Source organism: Peromyscus leucopus, unplaced genomic scaffold (assembly GCF_004664715.2).
Source record: "Peromyscus leucopus breed LL Stock unplaced genomic scaffold, UCI_PerLeu_2.1 scaffold_387, whole genome shotgun sequence".
In the NCBI taxonomy this organism is placed as follows: domain Eukaryota; kingdom Metazoa; phylum Chordata; class Mammalia; order Rodentia; family Cricetidae; genus Peromyscus; species Peromyscus leucopus.
This window is the reverse complement of record NW_023505274.1, coordinates 17,641-43,440: the sequence shown is the minus strand read 5'-3', so window position 1 is coordinate 43,440 and position 25,800 is coordinate 17,641. Positions and strand designations below refer to the sequence as shown.

Sequence of the window (25,800 nt, the reverse complement as noted above, 5' to 3'; positions counted from 1 at the left end):
AATACTACAGAAGTGAGTGTGCTTAGATAATTGAAGAGTTCTTATTCCAGAGAAATGATCTGGTAGGCATGAGAGTGGCCAGAGGTCATGTTCATTTCATACTTTCATATGCTTGAAAACACACAGTTAATTGTTAATTTATAATAACTTGTATTTAATTGTTTGATTTGTTGTTAAATCTTTAAGTGCTTTGTACCATAAGAAATGAAGTTTTTGTTACCTTTTTAGTTAAATATATGTTGACTGAAAATAATAGAATAACCTTTTTTCTCAATTATCTTGAGCTTTTCTCTCAACAGAGGATCACAAGCTTTAAAATTTTTCAACACACATCAGTTAAAATGTCAGTTACAAAGACACCCAGACTGTGCAAATGTGAAGCAGTGGAAAGGCGGGCCTGTTAAGATTGATCCCCTGGCTCTGGTGCAAGCTATTGAAAGATACCTTGTGGTTAGAGGTATTTTCTTCCTATGTACTTTACTTGTATGGTTATGAAATTAGCATTAAAGGGTAGATTCTGGTACTGATAAACCTGAGGTAGTAGGAATCTCTGCTCCTACCAGAAATAAATAGGCTTATGTTGCAGTTACTTAATAGGCAGAGTGTTTTGTGTTTCAGAATTTTTTAGCTTTCTTCCTCATAGATCAGAATGCAAAATATCTTTTTAAAGAGAACACCCATTTAACCAATGTATATACTCTTCCATCTGACACCTAATATTCCTAGATAACTATCTTTTTGGACTTTTTTGGTACTTAGGGTATGGAAGAGTAAGAGAAGACGATGAAGACAGTGATGATGATGGATCAGATGAGGAAATAGATGAGTCTCTGGTAAGGTACTTTTCACACCAGGTTGTAGTGTATACTCATCATGCTATATCTGTGATTTAGCTTTCCCAGGTTCAAATGGTGCCCTCATCAATCACTATTGGAAAAATCACAGAAATGAATTATTTTAGTAATGACTTATTTTAGTACATTTATGTGATTAATTTGTTAGTTATTAATTTCCTATTGCACCTGCTTATAAATTGAAATATTTTGTAATCGTATATGTAGAGGAAAAAATAGACTAATATAAGTTGAATTCAAAATCTGAAGTCAACTGGATGTTACATGTGCAAAATTCACATTTGCCTGTAAGTGATAGGTTGTAAAAAAAAAAAAAAGTGGTAGCGAGTTACACTAACCATACCAGTATTCAGTTGTCTTCAAAGATGTGTATGCAAAATATGAATTGTCTAGACTTGGTTCCCATCCCTATGTATATGTTAAGTATCCTCGTACTTGAAACAAAAAGTTCAGTCTCTGAGCACTTCTGTCTTTAAAGCATTTCATTTAAATGATAATCAGAATATATGAGCTTCAGGAGGAAATGTAGTTTCAAACATCAACCATAGGTCTTGGCTTGTTTCCCCAGCAGATATGTCTTGTCTAATTACAGATGTCAGTACTTTGACTTATATGGACCTTTCTTTGCTTTATTCAGGCTGCTCAGTTTTTAAATTCAGGAAATGTAAGGCACAGGCTACAGTTTTATATTGGAGAACATTTACTACCATATAACATGACTGTGTATCAGGCAGTGCGGCAGTTCAGTGTCCAGGCTGAAGATGAAAGGGAATCTACTGATGATGAGAGCAATCCTCTGGGAAGAGCTGGTATTTGGACAAAGACTCATACAATATGGCAAGTCTGAACTGGTTTCTCTTAGTAGTATGTGAATTTTGGAATTCATCTTAAAGTTATGGCCCAATTCTGTGAGGAGAGGGAGAACCTAACTTATATTTTAACTATGAAAAGCCTTTCAAATATTTAATTATGCATATATGTATATGAACATTACTTCCTGATTCTATCTACTGGAAAGCATGTTTAAAGGCAGTAATCTGCTTTTTGATTCATTTCAGGTCTTTTAATGGAGTCAAAGTGGTGTGGTATTAGATTATAATCTGTGGCATTTGAATACAGCTTCCTATGCTGCCTTTAAGAGAACCATTTCCCAAAGTAAAAGCCCTGGGAAGACTTACTTGCTTATTTACTGTTTGTTTGTTTGTTTGTTTATTTATTTATGTTTTTTTATTTATTTATTGTGTTTGTTTATTTGTTTATTTATTACTGTTCTTTCAAATGCTTGGTAACTCTGAATACAAATGGGGAGGGAGAGGTTGGATTCCAGGGAACTCTTAGGAATTCTGTGACTTAGACATTAGCTTTATTCAACAGTTTGCACTTTTAAAAATCTATATTTGATTTTCATACTGTCTTATCCCCTTAGGTACAAACCTGTGAGAGAGGATGAAGAAAGCAGTAAAGATTGTGTTGGTGGCAAAAGGGGGAGAGCCCAAACAGCTCCAACAAAAACTTCTCCCAGAAATGCAAAGAAGCACGATGAGTTATGGCATGGTAAGATGGCATGCTGAGGGAAGCAGACTGTCATCAGGGCCTGGCTTCTCTGTATTCCTGCTTTTTAAAACTGATGTAGAGCTCCAGAAAGCTTTGGGTATAATTAAGATATAAATTACTATAGTGTGATTGCTTTTAGTTAAGTCTTTGACTTTAATGTCTAGTAAACAAGAATTAAGTCTCTATAAAATTAAAACTGGAACATAGACTAGGAGGACTGTTGATGTTGATGGCTTTCTTTGGTCACCAACAAACAGATTGGCTCTTAACCTCTTAGGACTGGTACAGTGTGTCTTTACACAAGAAAGGAATGCAGAGGAGTTATTTTTTCTACTGTTGTTTGGGTATGTGTGTTCAGGGGAACTTGAACATTTTATATGCCTGTGTGTTACTGTGCACAAGGTTAAAAGGGAAGAAATGTTTGATAGCATTGAGATACCAAGAAGTTAAACGTGACACAGCTTCAGATGGTAAAGATGACTCTGGGTCTGAAGGTTTAACTATTGCTACTTTGATCAAAACTGAAACTTGCTTTATCCTTTAGATGGAGTGTGCCCGTCAGTAGCAAATCCTTTAGAAGTTTACCTCATTCCCACACCACCTGAAAATATCACCTTTGAAGACCCATCCTTAGATGTGATCCTTCTTTTAAGAGTTTTACACGCCATCAGTCGATACTGGTATTACTTGTATGATGTGAGTAATGTCTGTTCATGAAATCCTGTGTCACCATATAGCTTTCTGTTTAGCAAATGAATGTTCTATTATACTAGAAATAGAAACAGTGATTCACTAAAAGTACACAATGAACTCATTTTGTGGAACTTAATATTCTTGGATTAAGTCGTTTAAAAACAACAACAACAAAAAAAAAAAAACCCAAACATTTTGTTCTAGTTAGGGTTTCTATCACTGCGATGAAATACTATGACCAAAACCAAGTTGCATAGAAAAGGGTTTATTTGGCTTACACTTCCACATCACTGTTTATCACTGAACGATGTCCAGGCAGGAACTCAAGCAAGTCAGGAACCTGGAGGAGACAGCAGATGATGCAGAGACATTTAAGAGTGCTGTTTACTGGCTTGTTCTTAATGGTGGCTTGCTCAGCCTACTGTTTCATAAAATCTAGGACCACCAGCCTTGTGGTACCCAAACCCATGATGGACTGTGTCTCCCACATTAATCACTAAGAAATACCCTGCAGGCTTGCCTGCAGCCCAGTCTTATGGAAGCATTTCTCAATTGAGGCTTCTTCATTGCAAATGAGTATACATAGCTTATGTCAACTTGACATAAAACTAGCCAGCACAGTTGATCCTGTGTCAACTTGACACACAAGCGTATCACTATTAAACCACGGTCTTTTTTCTTATTCATCCTCAAGCTCACATGTTAATATTATCAGAATATAAAACATAAAGTTCCACAGTTTTTTAAAAAAAATCCATTCTCTTTAAAAATTCAAAATCTCTTAAAAGTTCAAAGTCTCAATTGTAGGCTACTGCAAAAATCAAAATTAAGTTAAATACTTTTCTTTTTTTAAAGAAGGAATAACCAGGGCACAGCCACAATCTGAGCAAAGCAAAACTGAACTCTAAGAGTGTAAATAACCCAATTTCCAATATCTGGGATTCATTCACTCTTATGGTTCATCCAAGGGAATTGGGTCACTTCTCTAGCTTCCTCTACCAGGCTTACTGCTTGTCTTCTGAGATCCAGTTCATTTCTGCTGCTTTCCTTGGTGATCATCCCATGGTACTGGCATCTCCAAAATGCTGAGGTCTTTTGCAACTGGGCTGCACTTTAACCAGCAGCCTCGCCTGGGCTCAATTCTCTTCAGTGACTTGAGCCATGCCCCACAGCCCCACAGCGTGAAACCTCACCTGCTTTTCATGAGTTCAAAATAGTACCACCTAGGTGACTCATACACCACCAAGTTCAGCTGCCAGCTCAAGATAAAACTTTGGTCACCTCTGGAACACAGCTTTTGTGTTCTGACTGAGGAAACACTTCCCAGAAGATTTCACCTCAATGACGCTAGTTTCTTTTTAACTACTGCTTATTTCTCACCTCCAGCAGACCAGCGTCAGTTGTCCCAGTAACACAAAGGTTTCACTTCAGTGGTGCTGGTCTCTTGTTAGTCAAAGCTGAGTCTTGAGCTCTTGCTGACAAGAGCCAGAGGCTCTTAAATTCAAAATATGTAGTGGCCCTGATAATGATAGATAATGAAGTGTCTCCCAAAACTTCCTCCTGGAACTTCACAAGCCAGACTTCCATCCTCTGTATAACACAACATCCTTATCCTCCACATTCCCACAGCACAGTTTACTGAGGTTTGAATGTTCACTAACTTTTCCAGCCCAAAGGTCAAAGATGCTTCCATAGTCCTCCAAAAGACAACATAACATAGTCAAGGTCTGTCACAGCAATACCTCATAGCCCCAGTACCAATTTCTGTCCTAGATAGGGTTTCTGTTGCTGGGATGAAATACTGTGACCAAAAGCAAGTTGAGGTTTCCCTTGTGTCAAGTTGACATAAATCTAGCCAGCACTCATTTCTTCATGAGTAAACGGTTGCATACCTCATTTCTTATTTGTATAGTATGGGGAAGAGTGAAGGAAACAGCTTCATGAGGTTTGGATATAAGATGTTTCAGAAATGGGAAATAGCATTGAGGGACTGGATATTGCATGTAAAAACATAGGTGAAATCTACAGACTGACTGACTGATGGATAAAGGAAGACATTTTTAATTTTTTTTTCAAATTTACAGAATGCGATGTGCAAGGAGATTATTCCAACTAGTGAATTTATTAACAGTAAGTTAACAGCAAAAGCGAATAGGCAGCTTCAAGATCCTCTAGTAATCATGACAGGAAACATCCCAACATGGCTCACTGAGCTAGGAAAAACCTGGTAAGACAGTCCCTTCGATAAACTTGTAAATGTTAGCATGGTGTTGGTCTTTTTTGATTTGTGATAGAATTGTTGTAGTTGACTTGTTCATATCTTTACCAATATTGTAGTATTTGTTGACAACTTGGCAAAACCACTGAAAGATATTTGACTGAGGATCATAAAATCCGTGCCTTCCTAAAAGTGATACTCCAGAGATGTGACTACTTGGTTTTCTGAGCTGTTTTTGAACTAAATACTATAGGCCTATTATTAGTTATGGTAAACATAAGTTAGAAATTAAGGTTTTTCACTTGGATTCACCATATCCTCTACATGCTGTCATATTATAAGAAACAGATTCAGGTGGACATTTCAAAAGCTTTTCTCAAAAATGAAAATAAAATCAAACTCTTAAAGTCATTGTAGGAAGTGTCTTGGCTGTAGGATTCATTCTTTGAAAACAAGGAGCTTGTTCTTGACAGTGATTTTTTTTTTTTTTTAAATGCTAAGCCTGTGATGCTTATCATGAAGTACTAAAGCTATTAACTTTTGTATTTAGAGTCTGGAATGTTGTTCATCTTCTAAGGCATGAGGGCTTGTATATCCACAAAGCTTTTCAAAAAGCTTTTAAGGTGATTGTGAATAGACAGTTGTTGATTTCATGTGGAAAGGCATGTAGAATACATGATTGCTCAACATTTAGTAATTTCAACAACAGCCAGGTGTGATGTTGTAATGGTGTACTCCTGTAAGCCCTTCCATTAGAGATGTTTTAAGGGGACTGTTTAAAGACAATCTGGGCAGCAGAGTAAAACTCCATGGCAACAAAACTATTTCAGAATTGTTTTTTGAGTGTTCAAACAGGGTCCTTCTATGTAGTTGTGGCTGTCCTGGAGCTTGTTATGTAGACCAGATTGGCTGAACTTGGAATCCTCCCATCTCTGCCTCCCCAGTGCTGGGGTTAAAAGTGTACATCATAGTGTATTATATCAGAAGTTGTTTTCAATGTAGATTTTGAAGGTTTTTAAGTGTCTTCTGATTCTCATCCAGATGATAAATATGTATTTTATCTTTTATAGCCCATTTTTCTTTCCTTTTGATACCCGACAAATGCTTTTTTATGTAACTGCATTTGATCGGGACCGGGCCATGCAACGATTACTTGATACCAACCCAGAAATCAACCAGTCTGATTCGCAAGACAGCAGAGTTGCACCTAGATTGGATAGAAAAAAGGTAAGTATTGATGCTGAGCTTTTTAAATTAAAGGCAGAGCCTAAAATACTGCATCTGATTATGCCTGTGGAGTAACAGCTTTCACTTGATTCTGTGTGAGTGTTTATGCATATGCAGCTGGAGGTTGTGAGCTGCCTGATGAAGGGTCTGGGAACCAAGTAGCAGTTACTCTTCTTAATTGCTGAACTCTATCATTCTATCTTTTAAAAATCACCCGTTAGTAAAATTTCCTGTTTTCTGTTATTTTTTTTTAATTTTGTCTTCTGTTATTTCTGAAATAACATCCTTCATTTACTTACCATGGTGCTTACACCTTAATTTCTTTTTATATTGAAAAGCTTCTCTTTTAAAATTGACTCTGTGTATTAGATGCATTTTACTCCCTTAGCATGTCAGCCCATTTGGAAGAGAGTGAAACAGAATCCCTTGCATAGTTTCAGTCTGTCCCATTCAGCTCCAGTGTTGCTGACTTTATCATCTTCCCGGCTTCTAATGTTAGCTGGCAGTTGTACTAAAGCCATTTCATGTGAGACCAATTCCAGCCTTTTGACCTGCACTGTGTGTGTGTGTGTGTGTGTGTGTGTGTGTGTATATGTATGTATGTGTTTTTTTTCCAGACAGGGTTTCTCTGTGTATCCCTGGCTGTCCTGGAACTCACTCTGTAGATCAGACTGGTCTTGAACTCAGAAATCCTCCTGCCTCTGCCTCCCAAGTGCTGGGATTAAAGGTGTGCACCACCGCCTAGCTGACTTCCACTGTTCTTTTGTTTGTATGTATGTATGTATGTATGTATGTATGTATGTATGTATGTATGTGTTTCACGGCTTCATATATATGTATGTATATGTTTCACAGCTTCCAAGTTTTTAGTCCCAAAAGTCCATTTTGTTAGGGATAACAAAAAGTAGAAGGAGTGACTGTAATTAGAAATAAACATATACATACCCATGTTGCTGTACTTAGCAGCAAATCATGTTATTTCTTTATCTCATGAAGATTTCCATCAGTAGCAGTGCTCTATGTTTGGAAATAGCAGGACCTTTGTCATCCTCATGATCTCATTAGGAGGCATCTTGTTCTTGGCAGTTCAGAGCCTAGAGGTTTAACACCTTGCCTGTCTCCACACCTACTTTTCTATCATCAAAGTATAAATGTGCCCAAGGAGATTTTATGTAGCTGGAGCCCTGAATTATATCACTGTTTGGCCAAGTAGCAAAGATCTTTTCTCTGACTTGAATTTTCTAAACTTAAACTATGGATCAGGTTACATCAGTAATTATACTTATATCTAGCTTTCTTTCATACATGGAGAGAATACTTGTTGTGTGACAGAACTTTTCCTGGGGAGACACAACACATATCTTCTCACCCCAGTTAGGGAGTTCCAGAACAGAACAAAGTACAGATGTCCAATGTGGTGAAGATGAGTTTTATTAGGGTTACTTACAGGGTTATGGGTGAGGGGTTACTTACAGAAGCAGAAATTACTCAAAAGATAGTTGCATTATCAAAGCCCACTGTAGACTGGGTGACAAAGCTCGGTACCTGGAGCACACTGCACAGTGTATAGGCAGCTCAGCAGTTTGGAGAGTGACCTTTCCAGGTTCCTCAGTTGGTCTAAACCTCTTCCAGTTGGGTTCTGTTTCTTCCAGGTAACTGTGCTGGTCTCTTTTTGCAGCTTTTCTTGTCTGAGAATGTTCTTTGCAACTCAGCTTTTCCAAGTCTTGCCAAGTCAGCTCATCTGAGTCTTCTGTGCAGCTCAGCTTTACTTTCCCTGAGAGGGACTCTCAGCTTTATATTGTTTAATCTGACACGGATGGTAGTGAGTCTGGTCAGTTTCAGGGACTGGTTAATGTCTTTAACAGTGCAGCCACTTTAACCTTCCTAAGGGATGTGCTTAAAGGAGTACTTTTCTAACAGTGAAATCTATTTTGCACTGCAGTAAGTGATATCTGAAGCATTATTTCTTCACATCCATTTCCTTTGTTAGCGCACTGTGAACAGAGAGGAGCTGCTAAAACAAGCTGAGTCCGTGATGCAGGACCTTGGGAGTTCACGGGCAATGTTAGAAATCCAGTATGAAAATGAGGTGAGTTTTGGACTTCTTGATGGCATTGTACCTTACGCTCTTGATAAAATGTCATTTGTGCATATTGATACTATGAAATTCTGAAAGGTAGTTGGGAAATTTAGCTTTAAAAAACTTTGGTCTGCTTTCTCTCTAATGATGTGCTTTGTTTGTTTTTTCGAGACACCGTTTCTCTGTGTAGTTTTGGTGCCTGTCCTGGATATTGCTCTGTAGACCTGGCTGGCCTTGAACTCACAGAGATCTGCCTGGCTCTGCCTCCTGAGTGCTGGGATTAAAGGCGTTCGCCACCGCCGCTTGGCTTATGTCATGTTTTAAGTTCTATGTTTTTCAGGGGTTTAAATGCAAAGTCAAAATCAGGATTTTTTTCTTGGCATAATTATGCACATACCTGTATAATGTTCATGGAATGAAAGGCTATCCTAAGAATCAGTAATTGAGGAATGCTTGGGCTGCATTTTCAGAGTTAGTTTATTTATACAGAATACTGTGTACACTGTAAAAGCATTCTCTGAGTTGACATGTGGAGCCATCTCCACCATGCAAGTGGAGACCATCCACCTCTGTAAAGACTGCCCTGGCAGCCACAGGTCTACTTTACTAAGTTGTTTTGTTAGTTTTGCAAGCTCATTAATAAATGCATTCATGCATTAATGTGGCTGTTGTGTTGCTCTTTTTTCACTTCTGTGATGCACATGAACCTCATTCATGTTGTGTGTGGTTTGTTTTAATTTAATTTAATTTAATTTTCTAATTTTTTCTTTGAGCATTTTATCTCACAGATGGCTTAATACATGTCAATCACTAGTTGGGGTGTTTGCATTCTTTTCAGTTTTTGACTTAGTGACATTGTTAAAACATTCATGCCCCAAGTCTTTCTTTAATAAACACATTTGTGGTTCTCTTGGATATATATCTCAATAACTAATTTGTTTGGTAATATATTTTAATTTTACTAAGAAATACCATACTGTACATCAGTGTTGGTACCAGGTCTTTCACTTTCCCAGTGATGTTATTTTCTGAGTCCAATGTTTTTATGTTCTTACTCTGTACTTGGTGTTACCAGGTTTTTCAGTTTTAAGAATTGAAATTAGTAATGAGTTAGTAGTACAATCTTGGTATGATTTGAAATAGCATTTTCCTTTTATTGAAAACATTGTTTTTGCATTGTTGTTGGTCACTTAGCCATTTTAGAAAAGTTTCTGAGACTTCTTATCTTTTAGTTTGGTTTTGCTTTACTGATAAATTAAGTTAATCCCAGCACTTGGGAGACAGAGGCAGGCATATCTCTGAGTTTGAGACTAGCGTAGTCTACATACTGAGTTTTAGGACAACTGGGGCTGTTACACACAGAGAGACCTTGTCTTGAAAAAACCAAAAAAGAAAAAAAGTTTTGTTAACTGGATTTATAAATGGCTTGTCATTTGTCTAGTTGATAATTTTTTTCTTTCATGTGTTTGCATTGGAAGATTTCCCATGAATGATATCTCAGATTTTAAATCCTGTGTTTTATTATTTTAGTTCATATTCAGTGATCATTTCACATTAATACATGTGTTTTATTATTATAGTTCATATTCAATGATCATTTCACATTAATATAGACCTTCCCTCTCTCCCTCTCTGCCTGCCTCTCTCTCTCTTTCTTTCTTTCTTTCTCTCTCTCTCTCTCTTTCTTTCTTTCTTTCTTTCCTTCTTTCCTCCTTCCTTCCTTTCTTTTTCTTTCTTCCTTCCTCCCTCCCTCCCCCTTTCTTTCTTTCTTTCTTTCTTTCTTTCTTTCTTTCTTTCTTTCTTTCTTTCTTTCTTTCTTTCTTTCTTCTTTCTTTCTTTCTTTCTTTCTTTCTTTCTTTCTTTCTTTCTTTCTTTCTTTCTTTCTCTCTCTCTCTCTCTTTTCCTCCCTCCCTCCCTCCCTCCCTTCCTTCTCTCTTTCTCTTTTTCTTTCTTTCTTAAAAAAAAAAAGAATGGTTTTCTTTTTTTTAATTTATTTTTAATTTTTTATGTGCATTGGTGTTTTGCCACAGAACTTGAGTTACAGACAGTTATTTGCCATGTGGGTTCTGGGAATTGAACCTTCAGTGCTTTTAACTGCTGAGCCATCTCTCCATCCCCATGAGATGATTTTCATCAGGCAAAAAAAGGGCAGTGTGCCAAGAGATTCAAGTGATGGCTTTCTGTATAAAGACAACGCTTGGTGATTTTTTAAACTCCATTGGATCTGCACTGCTTTGCTCCTGTTTTTCTTGTGTTAAAAAATGTGAATAATAGAAATACATCCTCAAAGTTGTAGCTAAGTTCTTATGTTTATGTATGAAGTTAGAACACTGTATCATAGTAAACACACTGTAAGTTTAATAGTTTTGTCTGCAGTATTACCAGTAGCTATTTAAATAATTGTAGTCATGGCTTTAATTTTTTACTCAGTTTCTTAAACATAATCTTATAAAAAAAACTTTTCTTGAAAAGCTCTAAGGGCCCATAGCCCCCAGAATAAAAATATATAGAGGTTTGTGTCCGGAGAAGTGTATCCATATTATGGCAGAACTGTCCTGTTCTTACTGATCAGGGGTGCAAAAGCAAAAGGGCATTGCCAGTAATTGATGTAGGTGCCACACAAATGAGGCTTTTAGACAGGGAGTTAAGCCTTGCAAAGACTCTTAGTGGAAAGAGAGAGACGTTTTCCAGCAGTATGAGACTTGAACCAAGGTATTGGGCCTTGGTGACGAGTGACATAAGCCAGTGCAATTTTTGGAGGCGGGGAGATGGAAAAGAAAAAGAGGGAGGTAATGAGTTTATAAGCCTTTTAGTTAGTGGTTTGGATTTTTTTTCTCACCCTCCAAGTAGTTTTTGCTCGCAGGGTATGGTACTCAAATTCTCATTTGTAAGGCTGTAAAAACCTTTGCAGTGAACCATCAGGTGTGTTTACTGTATTAAACATGCTTTCTATTTTCTTATTTCCAGTATTTTTCTTTTCTGAATGCTGGATTATTTTTTTCACTCTCATCTTCAAATTGTAGGATGAAACCTAAGGCTGGTGAAGGTGGCTCAGTGGGTAAAGGTACCTGCCACCAAGCCTCCCTGAAAACTCAGAGTGAAAAGAGAAATGTCTAACACACATTGTCTGTTGAAACCTGAACACCTTGGATTGCACATACATGTATGCATTCATTCACACATGCACACACAACAGGCATGAACTATACATAAACAGTTATAATTAAATGAGACCCATATGGGTTCAGAACAGCTTTACAGTGGCTCTGCTTAGGGTTAAGATTTTAACTGCTAGTGCAGAAACCAATAGTTTAATGGTGTTCAGTGGGTCTTCCCTTGTCTGAAAAGAAGTTAAAGAATCCAACTTCATTGGGAAAATATATTCATCGCACCATCTTGCTCGAATGGCTAACAAACTAAAATATGATAAACAGAACATTGCTTGGCGTATAAATATGCTGGTTTGTTAGCTTAAAATAGTCATTTTACTTTCAAATTTAAGTTGGTGGTAGTGGTATTGTTCTGGTTTTTAAATTTGTTTGAGACGGAGTCTCTTATTCTGTGTTTTTATTCCTGGAATATCATATTTTCCTCTCTTTAAAAAAAATGGAAATAAAGCCAGACCAACTAAGTGGCTGGTCATTAGTGGATGTCTGGGCAGAATACTCCTGACCGGCCTCAGGAGGAAGTTGTGTTGCTTTAGTGGGTGAGACATAGGCATTCATTAGCACCTGTAGAATTTAATACTCTTTTTTAAAAGAAAGGATTTAATACTTTAAATTAAACCCATTTTATTTTAGAAATAACCCTTTAAGAGAAAGGAATCGAGTATTAGGATTATTTTGGGATAATTTTGTGAAAAAGGGAGTTAAATGGCCCCAGGGCGCCACCTTGTGGACAACTTTGTTACTGCATGTCTAAAATTTCCCATTCTTCCAGTGGCTGGAAATCAATGGTGAGCAATCAAAATAAACAAGGTCCTACAACTACCATTGTGGAGTTTTCTTTAGTTTTGGAAGGTGGTGCGCACATGTGCATCCCACCATTTTAAACTATGTGATCAAGAAAGATTAAAGACGATAGAACAGGTTGGGTAAGATGGTAATCTGCTTCTAAGGTGACATCTGAGTTGAAAGCAAGTCCCTGCAGAAGCTCAGGCAGTGTGTTCCAACTATCATGGGATCAAAGTGGCTAGAGGTACTAGTAAGTTAGGGATAAGCAGTACAGTCAGGTCAGTGATACTGAAAGTAGGATCATAGGCTATTAGGCTGTGGTTAAAAAAATATGCTGTGCTTGAACAAGAAAGCTTTTTCTAGGCAATGTCACTATAGTATGTAGGATGTTAGGAACACTAGTGTATATGTGGTCATTCAGGAGAATGAATCATCATTGGTGGAGAATCATTAGTTTAGAATATGTTTTTAAGGCAGAGCTATATTGTATAGTGACTGGTTTAGATTGTGGGGAGTAAGAAAAGCCAAAGGTGAAACTACCAGATACCTGTTGGAGCATTCACTCGTGGTTAAATAGTGATACTTATTTACTTATGTGGACTTCTGTGGAAAGGGTGGGAGCTAATCAGAAAGGGCTTTTAGGGTGCAAAATGACTGCTTAAAATAGGAAATATGGTAGACTTTATCAACTCTTAAGATAGTATGGACTTTTAAAAAGTGTAGTATCCATTGTTACACGTTTGTAAGCGAGTTGGTCACTTAGCAGATTATTTCAGATTATAATCTAACTGTGATGTAAGCTTATTTGCTTGTCTTTGTTATGGACTAAACTGGTGAGATCCTGCTAGAGCATGGAGGTATGCTGAGTCTGTGAACACTACTCCATATTGATAATAATGGTGCTGTCATGTAGAAACTTTGTAAACTGAACAGTCACCTTTAAATCTTAATTTTAAATAGCAAAGCCTAGTCCCTTAAACTTAACAGATCAGGAGACCAGGAGCTCCAGGACCGCCCCCTCCCCCAGCCCTATTGTTGCGATGGTGTGTGACAATGATAACTATCTTGGGGGGTTCAGTGTACCCTTGGACTTAAGAGGCCACTGACTTAACTAACTCTGGTTGCTAACATGAATTGGACCTTGATTTTACCCCTTAGACTCCTATTAAATGTGTTGTAGACTGTATGGGGATTCAAGGCAGTCAGAATAATTTCTCTTCATTTAAAACTTACAAGACAAGTATGTAATGGAATTGTGGCAAGACCCTAAAATGCCATAGGAAAGAGTCAAACTAATTGTTTGGGGAGGTTGGGGGGCTTCTCCTGAGAAGGTGGCACTTTAGTTGGTTTGGGATGATAGTTCCCTTAAAGAGAAAAATAGCATATACAAATAATACCATGTTGTTCTCTAAAGGTAAAATTCGTAACCTCAGCAGGAATTTTGAGCCTCAAATGGAATGTTGGGGCCAGAGGGTTTCCAGTGCCAAGACTCAGAGAATGTCTATTCTGGACAGTTTGGAAAACCACCTGTCCTGGCAAACACTTTTGTATAAGTGTCTATGTTTGCGTGCCTTTAATCCCAGCACTCGGAAGGCCGAGCCAGGGGAATCTCTGAGTTCAAGGCCAGCCTGGTCTACAGAGCGAGATCCAGGAAAGGTGCAAAGCTATACAGAGAAACCTGTCTTGAAAAACCAAAACCAAAACAACAACAACATGTCCATGTTGCCAAGAGGTTGCCTGGCAAAATGACACCACAATTTCTAAAATAAATTATATTTATTTATTTATTTATTTATTTATTTATTATTTATTTTTTAGGTTGGTACAGGTCTTGGGCCAACACTGGAGTTTTATGCACTTGTTTCTCAGGAACTACAGAGGGCTGACTTGGGTCTCTGGAGAGGTGAAGAAGTAACTCTTAGCAATCCAAAAGGTAATGTGCAGATGTGAGTGGGTCGGTTTGTATTACTCAGATCAGGTAAGGGGTCCTACATACTAGTCTCTCTGCTGGGCTTTGTCTTTGCCTTTTTTTTTTTTTTTTGGGGGGGGCTCTATTTTCTCATTTATCCAATGGGAAGGCTTTATAGTTTAGAGGCCGTTGCTCCAGTTTTCTGAAAACTAAATTTCTTAATGTTCTTAGTTATCAGATTTTGTTTTGTTTTGGAAAGTCTCATCTGAGTTTGGTGACTTGCTCATTTTACAGGAAGCCAAGAAGGGACCAAGTATATTCAAAACCTCCAGGGCCTGTTTGCGCTTCCCTTTGGTAGGACAGCTAAGCCAGCTCATATCGCAAAGGTTAAGATGAAGTTTCGCTTCTTAGGAAAATTAATGGCTAAGGCTATCATGGATTTCAGATTGGTAAGTTTAGGATTGTTTGCTTGTCTGTGATTTTGTACAATGTTCTGTAAAAGTACCTTAGTCCCTGTACTCAATGCTGTGTTTAGAGCAGTCTGTTTTGAGTGTGTGCACAAACTGCTTGAGAATTCATTTAAATGCCAATTCTGCTTATGAAGCACACGTGTAAGGCTGTGACAGCGCCCAACCTCTAGTTTTTTGTGTAGCATTCCTTCAGTAGCCAGGCTCAGTCAGCATATAAAGATGACAATAATTGTTATTTTGTCAGGATTCGATTTGATGTTTTTAATTCAAGAAAGCCATGAGCATTGTAGGTAAACTCATTGAATTTCTGTTAGAATGCTCTTGTGATAATAAACCAAGGAATCAATATTCATGGAGGTTTGAATATTTCTGGACTTTTCTTCATTTCCTCTCACATTTTCTGAGGTACTTTATCAGTATGGGTAAAATACTTTCATTTGAGAAACCCACAAGTTTACATTCTCTCTTAAGAGCTCACTAGTTATTTTAGAAGTTCCATTCATTGTTTGTTTTAAGTAAGTTTTTCATTTTACCTTCTCTGATTTCAGAATATTTAATATATAAGTAGAATTGTATTGAGTTTACTTGGTTCAGAATAAAGTAAAATTTCACTGACGAACACTTCATGTAGTGTTTCAGAGGTACACAGGTAAAATACTTTATGGACATTGTATGTTCACCATTGGTGTTCATTTTTTTGTGTTACGCTTAAATAGGTTCTTTTTTAAAAAGTTTCTTTTTATGAGCATTGATGTTTTATCTGCATGTATGCCTGTGTAAGGATGTCGGTCCTTGTTGCTAGAGTTACAGACAGTTATGAGCTGCCATGTGGGGTGCTGGGAATTGAACCTAGGTCCTCTGGAAGAGCTGCCAGTGTTCTTAACCACTGAGCCATTCTCTCCAGTTCCCTTAAATAGGTTCTTTAGCATGCTAAATTTTGGCAGAGATTTGTGGCTTTCAATTTCATTTAAAGATAGAAACAGTTCCTAATTTTTTCCCCCTGGGATTATTTGACCTATTTAAATGACCTCTCGTAAGTGCCTATTACAAGCTAGTTGCAACAAAGTATATTGCTTGTTCCCTTTCAGGTGGACCTTCCCCTTGGCCTGCCCTTTTATAAGTGATGCTGCGGCAGGAAACTTCACTGACATCTCATGATTTATTGACATTGATCCGGTTGTAGCCAGATCAGTCTATCACCTAGAAGACATTGTCAGACAGAAGAAGAGACTGGAGCAGGATAAATCCCAGGTAGGTCTGGAAGAGACAGTCAGGGATTAGATCAGTTATTTGTTCTAGAAAAATGAGGTTTGTTCACTGGTTTGTATTTGACCTAGTTTAATTGATAATAGTTTTATTTATTTATTTTTTTTAATTAAAAGGGTGTATTTATCTTTATGGGTGTTTTGCCTACATTTGTGTCTGTATATATAACTTGCATGCAGTGCCCCTTGGAAGCCAGAAGAGGATATCAGATGTTACCACATGGAGCTAGGAACTGGACCCAGGTCCTCTGAAAGAGCAACAAGCTCTCTCTATCACAGCAATATTCATCTTAATAGAGATGTTTAATACATCTTTTAAACTAAAAAACAGCCTGATTTCACAATGTACCCGCTGTGATTGCTAATAACAGCAAGTGAATGTCTTGATTTCCAAATAAAATATACTTCAGGAAGTTCTAAGACCAGTTGTCTTAAATTTTAGGTAATCAGATACCTTATCATTAATTCTTCAGAAAGATACTTTGTTTCTCTCTCGTCTTCGCCTCTCTACCACAGTTTGTGCTTGCATTGCGAGTTTATACCACTATACCTAGCTTGGAAAATATTTTAATGGTTGTTGACAGGCTGGGGCTATACAGCTCAAATGTAAAGCACTTAAACTGGCATGTATGAGGTGCTAGGTTCACTACCCAGTATTATTAATCAATAACAGGTTTATGGATGCCTACCCTTTGAAGTTTCTGTTTCATCTCACAGATAATCATGAGCTCTATATCATTGCTGTCTTTTTTTAATCTATATATTACCAGCTCATTTAGGCTCAGTCTGTGATTATATGTATGGGTATTGGATATCAGAAGAAAACAGGTTGTATTTTCTAAAAAGTAACATTGTGCAGTAACCAACTGTCATTTTATAGTTATTTATTTGTATTTATGGGTATGTATGACCGCTTGTATCTGAGTTTGTATACTGCATGCGTGCCTGGTGCCCAAAAAGGCCAGAAAAAGGCGTCAGTTTTTCTATACCTGGGTTATAGGTGGCTATGAGTCACCATATGGATTCTAGGAACAGAACTTAGGTCCTCTGAAAAATCAGCACCAGTGCTATTAACAGCTAAGCTATCTTTCCAGCACTTTAAGATTATTTAAGGTAAGACTAGCACATTCATAAAAAGACAGCATTGCACTTTGATGGAGTAAACGTAGTAGAGGCTGGAAGATGATTTGAAAGGGTATTCATTTTATCTCCCAGTTATGTTTATGAGGAGATAGTGTCTAAAGATGCTGTGATCGTTATTAGTATTCATTGTCAGCACATAGGAGACAAGTCTCTGGCACACTTGTGTGGAATTATCTAGTAAAGTTTAGCCTCTGACATTGTATCTGTGTTGTGTTGTCTTGATTACGTTAATGAGGTAGAAAGACTAGCTCACAGTGAGTGGCCCTATTCTATAAGCAGAAGATCTTGGGTTGTGTAAGAGTGGGGAAAGTGAGCTGCGCATTAACATGTGCATTCTGAGCACTGAGTTCTCTTGTGACTGGCTGTACTATGAACAATTCTCTCAAGTTCCTGCCATTATGACTGTACTAGTAGCCCCTTCCTTCCTTCCTTCCTTCCTTCCTTCCTTCCTTCCTTCCTTCCTTCCTTCCTTCCTTCCTTCCTCCTCCCTCCCTCCCTCCCTCCCTCCTCCCTCCTCTCCTCTCTCTCTCTCTCTCTCTCTCTCCTCTCCTCTCCTCTCTCTCCTCTCCTCTCCTCTCCTCTCCTCTCTCTTCTCTCTCTCTCTCTCTCTCTCTCTCTCTCCTCTCTCTCTCTCTCTCTCTCTCTCTCTCCCTCTCTCAATTAAAATGTTTTTAAACCACAGATCCCCCCCTCATCCCTCCTCTTGTTCTACCTCCTCTTCCCCCTACAACTCAACTCCCATCCCCTCCTCTGAAAGGGTAAGTTCTCCCATGTGGGGACAGCAAAGTCTGGTACATTCAGTTGAAGCAGGACCAAGCCCCTGCCCTTTGTATCAAGGATGGACAAGGGGTCTGACCATAGGTAATAGGATTCAGAAAGCCAACTCATACACCAGGGATAGTTCTGATCACACTGCCCTCAAACAGACCCTGCTACACATCTCTCTCCATATGCAGAGTGTCTAGTCTGGAATATTCCTATGAGCTTAGTTTAGTTATCTCTGTAGATTTCCCATCATGACTTGACCACTTCCCCACCCCCCAACCCACCCCATATAATCCCTGTTTTTTCTCTTTGACTGGACTCTTGGAGCTCGGCCTGGTGCTTGGTTGTAGATTTCTGCATCTGCTTCCATCAGTTACTGGATGAAGGCTCTATGATGACAGTTAGGGTGTTCACCAATCTGATTACCAGGGTAGGCCAGTTCAGATACCATCACCACTATTGCTAGTAGTCTAATCTGGGGTCGGTCTTATGGATTCCTGGGAATTTCCCTATCTCCAGGGTTCTCTGTTGCCCTATAATGTCTCCCTCTATCAAGATACATCTTTCATTGCTCTCCCACTCCTTCCTTCCCCCAGCTCAACCATCCTGTTCCCTCATGTTCTCATCCCCCAACCCCTCCCTCTATTGCCTTCCTTATCCCCAGTTTACTCATGGAGATCTCATCTGTTTACCCATCTGTATGTCCCTCTTAATGTCCTCCTTGTTTCCTAGCTTCTCTGGAGCTGTGGGTTATAGTCTGATTATCCTTTGCTTTACATCTAGTATCCACTTATGAGTGGGTACATACCATGTTTGTCTTTTTTTTCTTCCTTTTTTAAAATTTCTTTTTATTTATCTGTTTATTTATTTAAATTAAGAAAATTTAAAAATATGGAACACTTCATGAATTTGCATGTTTTCCTTGCACAGGGCCATGCTAATCTCTGTATCATTCCAATTTTAGTATAGGTGCTGCCCAAACGAGCACCATGTTTATCTTTTTGAGTCTGTGTTAACTCATTCAGGATCATATTTTCTAGTTTGATATTGGCTGTTGACTTGCTGTAAATTACCTTTATTGCGTTTCGGTATGTTTCTTGTATTCCTGATCTCTCCGAGACCCTTATCATGAAGGGGTGTTGGATTTTGTCAAAGGCTTTTTCAGCATCTAATGAGATGATCATGTGGGTTTTTTTCTTTCAGTTTGTTTTATATGATGGATTACATTGACAGATTTTCATATGTTGAACTATTCTTGCATCTCTAGGATGAAGTCTACTTGATCATGGTGGATGATTTTGTGTGTGTGTGTTGTTGTGTGTTCTTGGATTTGCTAGTATTTTATTCAGTATTTTTGCATCACTGTTCATGGGGGAGTTGGTCTGTAATTCTTTGTTGCATCTTTGTTGTGTGTTTGGTATCAGGGTAACTGTAGCCTCATAGAAAGAGTTTGGCAATGTTCCTTCTGTTTGTTTCTATTGTGTGGAACAATTTGAGGAGCATTGGTATTAGCTCTTCTTTGAAATTCTGGTAGAATTATGAACTGAAATGATCTGGGCCTGGGCCTTTTTTGGTTGGGAGATTTCTCGCTTTACTTTTTTTTTTTAAGAGGTCACCGCTTCCTTTAGGACATATAGCCCAAAGTCATGGGCAGAGCAAATACCACTATGCAAATTAAAATAAATGAATAACAATATTTTAAAGGGTATTTAGAATTGTGTAGGTTTGTATTGAACAACTGCAAGACTTTTGTTGTGTTGGTGTATTTGCTTATGCCCATGGAGTCCAGAGGTTCACTTTGGATAGCTTCCTCAGTCATTCTCCACCTGATGTTTTGGATACATAGCTCTTTGAGCCTAAATCTCACTGATTGGCTTGACTAGCTGTCCATTGAACTTCAGGGGTCTGCTTGATTTCCCATTCCTACCCTAAGGTTCTCAAACACTATAATTTAAACTTCTAACACATTGTTTAGCATGTGTTACATAAAGAATGGGAAAGAAATAAAAGGAGATAAAACCTGTAGCATGTTTTGATTGCCTCACGTATACCCAATCTTCTTGTAAGATGCATTTATTTTGGTGTCCTAACTTATGTAAACTTAATATGTGGCCAAGGATTACTTTGAGTTTCTGATCCTCCTCCCTCTCAATCCCAAATGCTGGAACTAAATATGTTTGTCACAATGTCAGTTTATTCAGTACTGGCGGCTAAACCCAGGGTGCATAACCAGATGACCTACATCCCTGACCCACTCTCCCCTTGTTTTGTAAAACATACAAACAAGGCACATTTTTCTGGTTCATATTTGACTGGTTTTTTTGTTGTTTGTTTGGTTTTTTGTTTGTTTGTTTGGTTTTAAAACAATGCTAGGGACCACATCTGCCACTTCATGTCTGCTAGGCAAGCACTCCACCACTGAGCTAGACCCTTGACCTGGTAGATGAAATTCTCACAAGATAATTGGGAATATGTTTAAATTCAATTTGATATGGTATATAAGCCAGAGAAACTAAGTTTCTTCTCTTTAAATATGTTCTAGATGTACTGAATGTAATCGGGGTAGAGAATGACCATGTAATCGGGTAGAGAGTTGGGATCACTTTGGTCTACACCAGGTTGTTTAGAGACAGGTTTGTTTTATTTTTTAAAAACTTGTGAACAAAATCATAGGTTTCTTAAGGATTTTCATATGCATCATTATAGTTTGTACATTTTTTTGTCCTCATCCTTTCCCCCAGTCCATTAACTTTCCCCCCGCAAGGTGGTGGTCTTTCTGCTGTCATGTGTGTATCTGCATGGGCAGGTGTGCAAATGTTCTCTCTAGACTCCTCATTAGAACAAAACCTCCAGGATTTCCTATGTCCCTCTCCTTGACTTTTCCTCCTCACTTGTTCCTCCATAATCCCCTGTTTGCTTTAGTGAAGGATAGTTTGAGAGCTTTTTAATGAATCGGCATTAATTAACTGCCTTCATTTCAGTACTTCAATTTGTGTGTTTGTCATTGATCCTTAATGTTTAAAAAAAAAATAGTATTTATGTAGACTTTCTAAGTTGTAAGCATTTAAAAAATCCTCTGGGTTTGATGTGACTTGGCTCAGCTTTCTTGGAAGCCCCCACCCCCGATGTACAAAGCTGTACTGTGCTTTGTGGATAAGAAAGTGAATATCTCCAGGGTGTGCTTTACACTTGTGAGCCTTGTAGGGGAGGGGAAAAATTTATTATACTGCCTATAATTTTCCAAATATATATACTCTTGGGTATACAGTTAGGTTATCAATACAGGCCTAGAATTAAGACAAGTTTTTTTTTTTTTCCCTTCTGTTTTGTTAAAGCTTAACAAATGCATAGGGACTTTCTCTCATATTTGATTTGAGTGTGTTTACATGGAGCAACTATTTCTCAGTATGGAAAATACTCAGCAATCCTGTTTCTCTCCACAAAAATAGTTGTATCGATACAGAGGTGTTTAAAATGATTCCTTTTGTGATTCCAGTGACTTGTTTAATATGTAGAATATAACCAAAATTTAACCAGCACTACAGGAATCATCAGTTGTTACACTATTCTGTTTTTTTGTGACTACAATAGAATTTTGCATAAATTTCTGTGTTCTTTCCTCTCTCCATTAAAAGACCAAAGAGAGTCTACAGTATGCATTAGAAACTCTTACGATGAATGGCTGTTCAGTGGAAGATCTAGGACTGGATTTCACACTGCCAGGGTTTCCCAACATTGAACTGAAGAAAGGAGGGAAAGATATACCAGTGACTATCCACAATTTGGAGGAATACCTAAGAGTATGTATTGTCTCTTTTCTGTGGGTCATGGGCCATAGGAGTTTGTGTGCTGTGTTCCTATGAGGAGGGAGTTAGGATTGCTGAACTTGGTCCCTTAGCTTCTTGCACACCACTGGGACCACTCTTGGAGGCCCTTTCAGCCTTTGTAAGCTTCTGTGCACTTTGTAGAGAACACACAAATATCTTATGCTAAAACAACAGCAAAGAAATCCTAAGAAGTTAACTTTCTCCATACTTTGAAAATAGACACAAAAGTCTAAACATAGGAGGTGAGACCTGTGGATAGACAGGTGGACTTTGTGGATCATTGAAGAAACACAGTCTTCCACCCAGTCTCATAACATGCTACCAAAAACTGCATGTTGAATAGGTCCACCATAGTCCACTTTTAGGTGACCCTCACATTGTGGGCTCTGTCTGCTACTCATCTCAAGGGTGACTTAGAAAAGTGACCTTAAATTTTATCCTTTGTTGGTTTCAAAGGACAGAGTGGAATTCCTTATCTGTTATTCACACATCAAAGGCTCCATCATAATGGAGCAGCAGTGTATAGATGCCCTGTATCTTCTCTCAACTGGGAAGAGCTCTAGGTCTGAAAGGTTGCACTTTACTCTGCAGAAAACATGTTTGTGTAAAAAAACTTACCAGTTCTTTCTCTCAGTGCCTCATATAATCTTAAATTGACCCATCTTTAAGATTGAATTATCATCCATTACACCACATTTTCTCTTGTAGGAGAAGATATCAATGAAAAGGAGTCATCACTTGTTTGAACTACATTTCTGCCCTTGTTTTTAAGCCAGATGCCTTGGCAGAATTGCTTTAAGACACCAACATACCTACACATACATGCCTACACATACCCACACTTAATGTGTTTGGGCTCACCCACTCCAAAGCGTATTTACAGCGGTAGACTTTAAGGTTGCTAAATGTAGGAGAAACTATTTTCCTTTGCATGCAAATATTACAAGCTATATCTTTATATTTAGCATTGTTTAAAAGTTTGCTTGGGTTTATTCTTGACATGGGCTAAAAAGAACATTGGATTCAAGCTAGAATACTCATTTTGAAACCTTGGTCTTACGTAAAATCTTATGTGGGACTTTAGGCCTCTGGAAAACTTCAGCTGTAGTTTCTTTATTTTCTTTAAAAAGATGATATCCAAGATCCTTGCCTTCCCAGCAGTTCTATGACTCAAGTAATCCCTTTTAATAACTAATCAGGCTATCTTCTCATATTACTTGTTTCTTGTGTACTATCTTTGAAGAAGCTGCGTTTCCAGCTTACTAACAATGTGCAAACATCCATATCCTTGCTTTTCCAAAAGTACTTTATAATTGTTAGTTTTAAAGTGTAATAATGGTTTCATCTTAATCTGAATATTCTATGTACCAATAAATTAACCAGGGCCACTGGGAGCTGAGTAAATTTAGAGCTGCTTTTTCTTATCCTCAGATTTTGTTCTCCTGCATGTCCAAGCTGTATCTGTTTCTAAGAAGAGGCACACACTGCAGAGGACAGGAGTTAGAAGTCAATATTCCACATTAAAAATGTGGCCAGTTGCTAATTAAGGATCTTGAAATGTTAATCTTTAATTTCAGTAGTAACATTTTAACCTCTTGGGATATTATCTTTGTCTTCTGTAAGACAACATGTAATTATCTTCTGGAGGGAAGGTTTTCTATGAAGTTTTAAAACAATGTAAAAATGTATGTGGCAGTTTTGACATTGTCTTACTTTTATCTGACTGGCCTTTTACTGATGTAGTTTTCTTGGAGATAGTCTGGAGATTGAATAACTTTATGGTGTGGTTTTGCTGTCCTGGAACTCACTCTGTCGATAAGGCTGGCCTTGAACTCAGAGATGTGCCTTCCTGTGCCTCTTCAGTGCTGGGATTAAAGGCATGTGCCACCACACCTGGCTTAATAACACTTTTTTAAGTTTTAGCCTTTAAAGTGATTCTAGAAGGTCATTTACTATACTTTGTCACATATTGAAGAAAACAGATTTGGAATTTTGTGGAATTTTAAAAATGACTTCTTTTTGCAGTTGGTGATATTCTGGGCACTAAATGAAGGTGTTTCTAGGCAATTTGACTCATTCAGAGATGGATTTGAATCAGTTTTCCCACTCAGTCATCTTCAGTACTTCTACCCAGAAGAAGTAAGTAGCTCTTGTCTAAAAGACATGGTCATTTCTCTGTCTGTGTAATTATCATAGCAGAGTAGTTTACCTTACGCCTTCAAACCCATTCTACAGCATTTTTGAGTAAGTAAGGGCTTGGAGTTTGGGGAAGGCTACGGAAATTTTCTGATTAAGGAAGTTTGTTAAATAAGAGTGTTCTAGAGGCAGAGAGGGATAGAATTCCTTCTGTGAAAGTAAAATACAGCAGCAGCATTCTGCTCAGAGCGCCCTGCTGGTCAATGTGAAGGGGACTTGGCGAAGTTGCACCCTGGAAGCCATGTTTTTAGACAGCTACTTGTCACCCAAGCATGCAGGTGTTTCTTTACTAATTCTTTGTCCTTATTTCATCTCAAAGCTGGATCAGCTCCTGTGTGGCAGTAAAGCAGACACTTGGGATGCAAAAACATTGATGGATGCTGCAGGCCTGATCATGGCTATACTCATGACAGGTAGGTATGGACTCTGCCAGTTCTTCAGTTTTAGTTAGAGATTTAGAGGGAGAGGGATCAACTCATCAAAGTTTGTGGGAAGTTTTTTTCCTAAAATTTTGTATTGTTAAAGTTGTTCTATTTGGATTTCAGCTATGACAGCAAAATAAACTTTTAAATAATGTGTTGTAATGAGAGTTCATATGTAACCATATCTGAAATAGATGTCATTATCAATGATTATAAGTGAGGCTTCATATATTGACATAGTATTTTAACACAAAATAATTCTGTTCTTGTTTTAGTCGAGCTGTGAAGTTCTTGTTTGAGATTCTCAGTAGTTTTGATAATGAGCAGCAGAGGTTGTTTTCCAGTTTGTGACGGGTAGCCCACGATTGCCGGTTGGAGGTGGGTAGTGTCTGTGCTTAGCCTTAATTCTGTGAGTGAAGCATCACTTGTCTTTGAGACAGCCCATTACTTGGAGTACAGTGTTTCTTAGTTACTACAATCCATTAGGTTTCTAAGGTGACCACCTATCTGCCTGGGAGTATGAAGAAACACTGGCAGAGAAGTTCAGAGCCTGCCTTAAACATACACAGTCACTAATGTACAGGAATGTTGCTTCGATAAAATTCTAGAGTGTTTGCAAATTTTAAATTCTTAATTGACTTAGATAAGAATAGATTCTAAAAATAAGTTGAATGAGTCTGCTTAGTTGGTTTGAATTTTTTAACTTTTATTTTGTGTATGGGTGTTTTGCTTGTCCTGTATGCTAAGGCCAGAAGAGGGTATTGGATTGATCCTCCTTGGACTGGATGCCTGTCATTCACCCTGTAGGTGCTGGCAATTGAGTCCAGAAGAGTGGCCAATGCTCTTAGCTAGTCAGCCATCATTAGCCAAAAGAGAGGACTACTTTGTGTGGGAGTTTTAATACTGAACAAAGCAGTGATGTGTCTTGTGACATTTGAAAAAAATAACCAAATTTCTTGAACTCTATTTCTCTTAATTAGGGTTCCGGAGTTTAAATCCACCTCTGACAATTGTGCGGAAGACATTTGAATCAACAGAAAACCCAGATGACTTCTTACCCTCTGTAATGACTTGTGTGAACTATCTTAAGTTGCCGGACTACTCGAGCATTGAGATAATGCGTGATAAACTGTTGATAGCAGCAAGAGAAGGCCAACAGTCGTTCCATCTTTCCTGATCACAACAAGAAATCAATGTCTGCCTGTTACAGCAAAAGAAAAAAAA

General features: G+C 38.1%; 1 protein-coding gene and 1 non-coding gene across 2 annotated transcripts; one reads left to right on the top strand and one right to left on the bottom strand.

The window, feature by feature from the left end:
- Positions 1 to 264: 264 nt before the first annotated feature.
- LOC114697841 (E3 ubiquitin-protein ligase TRIP12) lies at positions 265 to 25,800 on the top strand (the record flags this gene model as incomplete). Its single annotated transcript, XM_037201927.1, is given in 20 exon segments — positions 265 to 457; positions 760 to 833; positions 1,492 to 1,691; positions 2,281 to 2,408; positions 2,953 to 3,104; positions 5,186 to 5,328; positions 6,390 to 6,546; positions 8,537 to 8,635; positions 14,398 to 14,512; positions 14,783 to 14,937; positions 16,047 to 16,077; positions 16,080 to 16,118; positions 16,121 to 16,209; positions 21,767 to 21,931; positions 23,984 to 24,097; positions 24,474 to 24,528; positions 24,531 to 24,567; positions 24,852 to 24,913; positions 24,916 to 24,954; positions 25,557 to 25,800. Coding segments are annotated over 20 exon segments (2,244 nt in total), but the record flags the coding sequence as incomplete, so codon positions are not given.
- On the bottom strand, positions 19,017 to 19,119 carry LOC114697917. The gene has a single exon (XR_003735271.1). It is a non-coding gene; the product is annotated as a U6 spliceosomal RNA (small nuclear RNA).